This window comes from Lactuca virosa, chromosome 3 (assembly GCF_052849685.1).
Source record: "Lactuca virosa cultivar CGN04683 chromosome 3, Lactuca_virosa_CGN04683_v6, whole genome shotgun sequence".
Taxonomy (NCBI): Eukaryota; Viridiplantae; Streptophyta; class Magnoliopsida; order Asterales; family Asteraceae; genus Lactuca; species Lactuca virosa.
The window spans coordinates 288,832,118-288,841,778 of record NC_136428.1 but is presented as its reverse complement, the minus strand read 5'-3'; the positions used below and the strand labels follow the sequence as shown (position 1 = coordinate 288,841,778).

General features: G+C 37.1%; 1 protein-coding gene across 1 annotated transcript; it reads left to right on the top strand.

The window, feature by feature from the left end:
- Positions 1-201: 201 nt before the first annotated feature.
- Positions 202-1,675, top strand: LOC145164655 (uncharacterized). The gene is made up of 2 exons (XM_079083368.1): positions 202-565; positions 1,557-1,675. Exons 1-2 carry the CDS (start codon positions 202-204, stop codon positions 1,673-1,675), a joined length of 483 nt encoding a protein of 160 aa, XP_078939494.1.
- The last annotated feature ends 7,986 nt before the right edge of the window (positions 1,676-9,661 follow it).

The window sequence follows — 9,661 nt, the reverse complement described above, 5'->3', positions numbered from 1 at the left end:
TTACCATCAAAAGGAAAGACGAAACCACATTAATAAAACGTACATATTTGGTTGATCTTTCTATTGCTATTCCTTGTTCTGTAAAAGGCTCACAAGGACCCAAGCAACTTTGGGTTCCTAAATCTGCTTAATTTTTTGCAGGTTATGAGTGACGAGCAGTTTGACGATGAATGGTATATTGACAGTGGTTGCCCGCGTCACATGACAGGGAGAAAAGAAGAGCTAAGAGAGTTTCGGTCCCTAAAAAATGGTGGATGTGTCAAGTACGGAAGCAACTCATATGGCACAATAAAAGGCTATGGAATGATCACGAACGAAGATTTTTCAATTCGAAAGGTAGCCTGTGTGGAAGGATTGCAACACAATCTCATAAGTGTCCCGCAATTGGTTGTGGGGATTGCTCTGAAGGTCTCGTTTGATGATGAGGCATCCGAGATCATAGAGAAGAAAACAAAGACAATTCTATTGAAGTCCCAACGTAAAGGTGAAATGTATCCGTTAAATCTAAATCCTATACGAGGGAAGCCAGCTGTATGCCTTCTAACGAAAGCTCAATATGATGAAAGTTGGCTATGGCATCGAAGGCACTCACACCTTAACTTCAAAGACATCAACAAGATAGTTCTTGGTGATCATGTGCGAGGACTTCCTCTTCTAAAGTTTGATAAGGAACATCTGTGCGCTGCATGCGAAATGGGAAAGCAAAGCCGTAAAAGTCATCCCGCACGTGTTAACAAAAAAATCATCGAACCTCTTGAACTTCTAGATATCGATATATGTGGTCCTTCAGCCATAGAAAGTATTGGTGGTAATAAGTACATTCTTGTAGTTGTCGATGATTTTTCACGCTTCACCTGGGTTTTCTTTCTTAAACAGAAATCAGAAGCAACTCCACAGCTCAAAAACTTTATAAAACAGGTGGAAGTAAAGCTGAGAAAGGTCGTGAGAAATGTCCGAAGTGCCAATGGGTTAGAATTCAAAAACAACGAATTTGAAGAATTTCTAGCCGAAAGAGGGAGCAACTCACTACTTCTCCACACCCTATACTCCGCAGCAAAACAGAATTGTTGAAAGACGAAACCGCTCCTTATGTGAAGCCGCTCAAACCATGCTAAGCTTTGCTTCTCTTCCACTATATTTCTGGGCTGATGCAATTTCTGCCTCTTGCTATACCCAGAACCGAACCTTCCTCAATAAGCGATTTTCTATCACTCCGTATGAAAGCCTAAATAATCGCAAGCCTAACGTCAAGTTTTTCCATGTCTTCGGTTCTAGGTGCTTCATTTTTAATTCTAAAGAGAACCGAAACAAGTTCGACGTGAAAGCAGACAAAGGGATTTTCTTGGGCTACTCTCTTAACTCCAAGGCATATAGGGTTTTGAATAAACATTTAAAGAAAATAGAAGAAACCTATTATGTCACATTTGATAACAATTACGTGAAGAAGCTTCAATCCAGTGAAAGCCCAATGGAGGAAATCTTTCCAAAAAACGGTCAAGTCTAGCTTCCAATATCTAATCTGTTTGAAGAGTACATGTTGCTCTTAAATGAACTAGAGAATGCCATTCTCTCTGAAGTCAAAGAAGCTGACAATAAGATTGACAACTTGAAGAAGATTATCGACAAAGCTGCAAAAGCCATTGAAAGCGAACCTCAAGATCCTAGCAAACCTTAAGTTCCAAGCGAACCCACAAATGATCGCTCCACATTCCAGGGGGAGGGTTCGTCTACATCGAAGAGACCTGATTTGCCTTTCCAAGGGGAGAACCCATCTACAACAATGAACCATGGAATTCCAATCAAGGGGGGGAATTTTGAACCCGATATTGAAACAGTTTCATCATTCGAGGGGGAGAATGGTAATACGAATGATGACGATATTCAGTCAAAATTTGAAGAAGAAGTAAATGCCGAAATGGATCCTGCTTATGATCCTAATTACCCTCCTCTCACAAAATGGACAAGAGATCATCCGGAAGCTCTAGTTATTGGTGAATCATCTGAGGGAGTTCTAACACGCTCTCAACTGAAAGCGAAGCAAACTACTTTATTCTCCCAAGTGGAATTTTTCATGTTTAATTCGTTTGTCTCCAAGATTGAGCCGAAAACAGTTAATACTGCACTTGATCACTCTGATTGGGTATAGGCTATGCAAGACGAACTCAATGAGTTTGAGCGAAACCGAGTCTGGAGACTGATTCCTACACCAAAGGATGCATCTGTCGTTGGTTTAAAATGGGTATTACGAAACAAGATGGACAAAGAAGGGAACGTAATATGAAACAAGGCAACGCCAGTGGTTAAGGGATATTGTCAGGATGAAGGTATAGATTATGAAGAAACTTTTGCTCCTGTAGCAAGGTTAGAATCAGTTCGGATCTTTATGGCATACGCTACTCACAAGAATTTTGAAGTTTTTCAAATGGACGTCAAGTGTGCATTCTTGAATGGAGAATTAGAAGAGACAGTGTACGTTGAGCAACCGCCGGGTTTTTTGAACGAGAAGTATCCTAATCATTGCTACATTCTTGACAAATCGGTTTACGGTCTGAAGCAAGCCCCTAGAGCCTGGTATGAAACTTTAACTCTCTTTCTTAAATTGTCAAAATTCAGACAAGGTTCGGTTGACCCAACCCTCTTTCGCAAGAAAGAGGGAGACCATTTAATGATTGTCCAAATCTATGTCGATGACATCATCTTTGGTTCTACGAATCCTAGCTTAACAGCTGAATTCTGAAAGTTGATGGAGACTAAGTTTGAGATGAGCTCAATGGGTCCGATTAACTTTTCCTTGGAAACATAAGACAGGGACCAGAAGGTATATTTATTATTCAGGAGGCTTACACAAAGACCTTATTGGCAAAGTTTGGTATGATGGGGGATTCCAAAGTAAAGGTTCCAATGGCATTCGGAAAGAAGCTGGCACCATCTCTGGAGAAACTGGCTGCTGATATTACTTTCTATCGTCAAATGATAGGTTCACTAATGTATCTAACAGCTAGTAGAACAGATATCATCTTTTCTTTTTGCTATTGTTCCAGGTTCCAAGCTAATCCACGCGAACCTCATATGGTGGCTGTGAAAAATATCTTTAGATATTTGAAGCGAACCTCTTCTCTCAGTCTTTGGTACCCTGCGAAATCAGGCTTCTTTCTTCAAGCATTCTCCGATGCCGATCTTGGAGGATGTGGTCTGGATCGAAAGAGAACAACTGGCGGATGTCAATTCCTTGATGGAAAACTCGTAAGCTGGCAATCCAAGAAAAAAACATGCGTGTCTCTCTATATAGCCGAAGCTGAATACATCGCCGCAGCATCTTGCACTTCACATGTCATTTTGATACAAAGCCAACTTAGAGATTATGGAGTGAACATTAAGAAAAATCCTCTCTATTGTTACCCAGAAAGCGCTATTCGGGTATGTCACAACCCAGTGCAGCACTCGAAAACGAAACATATAGCACTGAGGTACCACTTTATCAAGGATCAAGTTGAATTTGGTAATGTTGAAATCCACTTTGTTCGATCCGCTGATCAATTAGCTGACATCTTCACGAAAGCCTTACCTGAAGCAAGTTTTAATAAAATACTCCAACGCTAAGGAATGATGGAAGCTGAATCAGTACTGAAACCCCTTTCGCCTCATTAAATTTAACAAGCGAAATAGAGTGAACGCTCGGTCTATTTCGATTCCGGATTTTTCGGAAACCGAAATGAACCAAATGCTCGGTCCATTTCGCTTCATCACTCCAAAGGTGAAGTTTCGGTTGTATATCCTGTACATTATGTATAATCTATTTTATATTTTTAATTACTTTTCATAAAATCCAAAAATATTTTCTTTTCTGTTTTTACTCTTTTTCAGAAACATCAAAATATAAAAATATTAATTTCTCTGTTTTTATTATTTTTCAGAAAAATCAAAATTATCAAAAATATTTTATTTTGTGTTTAGTTTTATTTCTTTTTGTAACATTCGGAATTCCAGGTATCATAATTTAAATATTTGTTGAGATGAGAAGACGGACTCGACGAGTTGACGCCTAAACTCGTCGAGTGGGATCACGACTGCTGACTCAGATTAATGAATGGACTCGACGAGTCAGAGGGTCGACTCGACGAGTCCGCGCTGTGGGCAGAAACCCTAAATCTTTGGGCCAGGGCCCTATTTAAAGGACCTTATGGCCTTCATTTGAGGCCACACACTCACTTTGAGTGCATTCTTGCAAGAAGGAGGGAGGGGATTCAAGCTAGGCTGATTGAGGAGCTCAGATCTGCTATCACTTCATCAAAGGTTGCTGCTTGAGGTATGAATCCATGCCTATTTTGGTGTATATAGTAGATCTCATGAATCTAGGGTTTCTTTACCCCTTCTTTAGTTGGAATATGGGGCATGTGGAGTCCCATTGAGGAATAGACTTTAGATCTGGACCTTGAGAAGTCCAGAGAGTCCCAATCATCCAACTTTATGCAGTCCCATAATAGTTTTGAGTCTAGGGTTCCATTTTAAGAGTTATTTCACCAAATAGAGCCTTATGTGCGATGCATGAACATAAAGATGGGACCTTTACGTGACTTTTGGGTGTTAGAAGGTCAGATCTATAAGTTAGAGAAACAGATCTGACCTCAGAAGGTCGTTTGAGCATTGTCATGGAGGAAACTCGCCGAGTCCATGAGAGGACTCGACGAGTCGGATCGTGTTGTTCCGCGATTCGTGATCAGTGGTAACCCGTCGAGTGAAAGGTTAACTCAACGAGTCGAGTGAGGCCTTAGGAGGATTCAGAGGACACACATGAACTCGCCCAGTCACCTGAGTGCACTCGACGATACTGGTCAAAGTTGGAGCGTTGACTGGAGTTGACTTTCGTTGACTTTTAGGGTTTGGTCAACATTTGGACATTTGGACCATTGGAGGGGTAAAATGGTCTTTTCCCCTTCTGAGAGATTATAGGAAGGGATTAGTCTAGCCTATGAGAATCGTTGTTAAATAGAGATAAATTACTTTATGTGATTAGGCGGAGGCTAGATCAGTATTTCGAGTTCGAGACTTTCCGAGATTACCCGAGGTGAGTCTTCTCACTATACTTTACCTAGAATGGTAAATATGTGTGACCGGAAGGTCTTATGTATTTGTATGAGTTATGTGACTTATGTGAGATGTTTACTGTGATATGTATATGCTGAATGAATTGGGCCGGAAGGCAAACAGAGTTGGGGCCGGAAGGCAAGGCATGGTAGGGCCGGAAGGTCTACCAGAGCTGTGGGACCGGAAGGTCCCACTGAGACACATTGACCGGAAGGTCATGCGATGCTATAGCCTCAAGAGGATAATACATTAATATGGTATTTTGGGTAGCTCACTAAGCATTTATTCTTACCGTGTTATGTGATTTGTGTTTCAGGTACTAGTGAGCATCGCGGGAAGGCGTCGGCATGATTTGTACACACTGATAAAGGATTTTGTATTTGAGATTTTGTGATGTGTTTTAACGTGATAACATTTGATACACTTGAGTTTTGAGATGATTTATATGAGATATGTTATGTTTGAAAAATGAAAAATTGTTTTGAAAATTTACGTTGTTACAAGATGGTATCAGAGCCTTGGTTTGAGGGATTCGGATGCACCTTCGGGCGTATCTGAACTCAAACTGAGGATTTGAGAAATTTTTTCATAAAATAAACAATTTTTCTAAAAGAGTAACATATTTTGAGACAAGCAGAACGGAACAATGTGTACGATCAGCCAGCGCCCGAACGGTGACTTCCCAAAATACCCTTACATTATGTGTTATGAGATATTATTTGATATGCTATGCATGCTAGAGTAGGCTAGGTATTCATATCTTAGTTCTAGGGTGGCCTGATATGTGATGCCTTAGCCTAGGAGATTATGCTGTTGTGAGTTGCTTTGAGTGCATGTAGGCAGCGGAGAGTAGCTTGTGAGAAGTCTGCTTGAGAGTAGGCTAAATTTAGAGGGTATAGAGTACTTGCGAATTGGGATCCTAAGAGGAGGACTTGGGGTAGATACGGATACGGTGTGGAAGGTATTATTGGGCCCGTACTACTGAAAGCACCGGATCGGTAAACATCCCAATTAAGAATCCTTAGGGTGCTAAGGAACAAGTAGGAACGGTTGATCGAGTGTGAGTAATCTCGGTCGAGTCTTTGATTATTTTATGTCATGTTTCAGAGTCATCATGGTGGGGACGCGCCACAACCCAGGAGGCAGTGGTACTAGTGATGAGAAGATCCGTAGGATGATTCACGAGGAGGTGGCCACAGCCATTCGAGCTGAGCTACCGGAGATGTTTGGGTCTATCAAGACTACGCTGATTGAGACATTTGACGAGCGAGATGTGTCACACCCCGCTAAAGCGGAAACACGAGGCGTGGCAGTATAAAGGATTTCATAGCAAAAGTTAAAAGACAACACCAACCATAGTATTAAAAATCATTACAAATTTACAATGGGTTTGAACAACTTTTAAAAGAAATTACAATAAAAATTGGAATACAACACATGCGAATGCTCCTAACAGTGAAGTGTCCCTAAGTGCCACTTACTCGATGATTCCTGAAAAAGCGTGTAAAACGAGCGTCAACTATAAAAATAGTTGGTGAGTACTCACAAGTTTAACAAAATAATATTGGTTCCTGAATTGAAATCAAAGTTTTGATAAAAGTTTCCAATAATAAAAGTATATTGTTAAAAGGAGTAAATAAGTTTGTAAAAACTAAGTTCTTTGTCATCATGAGAGATAAAGTATGTTGCCCAAATAAGATGCAACATTCATATTCTCATGGAAGATAAAAGTTCGTTACTCAAACGAGTAAACAAGTTTCATTGCTAAAATGAGCAATCAATTTCGTTGCTACAAGGAGCAAACAATTTCATTGCTAAAACATGTATATAAGTTTTCAGTAATAAAAGTTTGTTGTTGTAATGAGAAACAAAGTTCATTGCTATAATTAATAACAAGTTTATTGCTATAACGAGAAACGAGTTTGTATGTGTATGAGCAAACAATGAGTCTCAACCAAACCTATGACTGAAGCCCTATCAAGATCTATGCTTATTGTTCCATAGATTAATATGGTATCATGCACTCCAGCAATAGGGCGAGTGAGGAGTTGTCAATTCCTAATAGCGCTATCCATAATGACCATTGGCTCAAAGAGTTAATGGTTAGAGATAAGGGAAGGGCCTTAATACGATAAGTTCTCATGTTCCGTGTTGCACAGACATACATAGAGAGATATAGCAATAAACTAGCAATCATGTTTGATACAAATCAATTTAAATACAACATTCAAATAATAATTTTTCAGGACATGCTTTTCCACCCCAAAACATAAAAACTGAAAATAGGGGAGTGCGTGAATACTCGCAATGCATTTAGATGATGCAAATGGTGCCTTGAACTACGTTCCACGTGTACCACTACCGATTCCTACAATAATGGTATTCGCTAGTGAGTCTCTAATCGAAATCTAACACTAGTATACTTACTACTACAATAGAATTATGCCAATAATGTGTCAAAATTTAATATTGATAAGTTAAAAACATTTTTCTGTGGAAATTAAGTTTCAAAGAATCAATTGTTATATAACAATTTAAGTGGAAAATTTCCATTATTGAAATGTTAATATTTAACATTTTAGAGGTGTTCCAATGATTAAATATTCAAAACTAAATCAATTTAGTTCTAAACTTTCCCAAACTTTGTATTTAAGTTTTAATTGAAGTCAAAGACATTAAGATAAATTTTCTTGAATTTTTGATGTGTCTGACTATTTTTCACGATTTTAGTTTCTTGAATAACCATAAAATCATGACAAATACTATAACAGTTAATAAAAATTACCAAACTTCAGATTTTGGTTCTAAATGTACTAAAAGACTTCTAGATAAATTTTCATGGATTATGAATATGTATAACCAGTTTTCACATATTTAATTCTCTAAATAGATACAAATTCATGAAAAATAGAAATCAGTTATGAAAATACCCCAAACTTTTTATAACAATGTCATTACACATACTTAAGCTGGGAAAAATATAAAAAGGGGTTTCTAAACTGTTTAACCCAATTTTATGATTTTTATGCATTTATTCTAATAAAAATGGGGATAAATAGAAAACAGTTTTCAAAATTACCCAAACTTTTTGTGATATTGTTATTAAACATTCTTAAGTTGGGAAAAATATAAAAATTGTTTTCTAAACTGTTTAACCCAATTTTATGATTTTTGAGCATTTATTCTAATAAAAATTGAAATAAATAGAAAACAGTTTCCAAAATTGCCCAAAATTTTTGTAACACTTTTATTATACATGTAGAATCTGTGAAAAATATAAAAGATATTTTTCAATTAGTCTTTCTATTTTTCTTTGTTTTATCCTCTTAAATAATCATTAATTGGAGAATAATTATTAAACAGTTAAAGTAAATTACCAAAATTTTTGTACACTTCATTACAGAGTAAATAATCTGGGAAAAATACCAAATGTGGTTTTTATATACTGAAATCAGATTTTGTGTATTTAAGTGTATTTAATATTAGAAAATAGGAGCAAAATAGTATACAGAAGAGAAAAATTATCAAAAGTTTTATGTAGCCTCCTAATGTACTACAAAGTGTTCTGGTAAATTTTCATGAATTTTGGGTGAGCAGAACTATTTTTTCTATTTTTAGGCCATTATAAATACAAAAATCGGGGAAAAATAGGAATGCATTATGAAAAATTCTGAAAATATGTTTCTGAGTCTTATACCTCTGGTAGTAACTGCGACAATTGTTATATATCATTTTAAGATTTTATAAAGTGCTTTTATGATTTATTGGAGCCAAACAAAAAGAAAATTCAAAACCATATTAAACAGTTGCAAAAATCGATGAAACTTAATGAGGGATCATTATTTAGCACAGGGGTCATCCACGAATTTAACTAGGATTTATAGACACCAGAAAGTGTTTTATATGATTTATTGCCCTATTTTCTTGTATTAATTATAGTAATTCGAGGTAAATGAATTATCTTCTAGAAATTTACAGAGCATCTTATTTTGTTGATGGGAATCTGGGAAAAATCGGATTTGGTCAGAAAAGGAGTTTAGATATTTATTTGGAAATAAATCCTTCATGAACATATTTGAAAGCTTTTAACAACATACTTTGATGATCTAGCTTCTAAGATTGAAGATCATCATATGCATGTTTGTTTGAAGTTCATTCATGAGTTTGAAATGTTTCAAATTCGTTTTTGAAAGAAAACTTTGGATGCATGTGGTGATTTTCCACCAAAACGTGTAGAAAAGTGCATTTCCATGGTTTTGACTTAGGTTTAGGTCATGGATCTTCACCATTTTGTAACATGCAAGATGTTTTTGGTGAAAATCTACCACCATCATCATCAAAACTGAAGTGAATAAACATTCACACAAATTTTCTAAGAGAATGGTGTAGAAGAACAAGGAAATGCAAGAAAAACCTTTAAAACTAGAAACAAAAGTGAAGGAGATTGAAGGATTTTCGTGATTACCATGAAGAACAACCCTAGAAGATGAAGATTTGAAGGTTAACAGATGTTCTTGGCTGGAGAATTTCGTGGGTTTAGAGAGGGAAAGAGAGAGTTTGAGTGTGGTAAATGGTG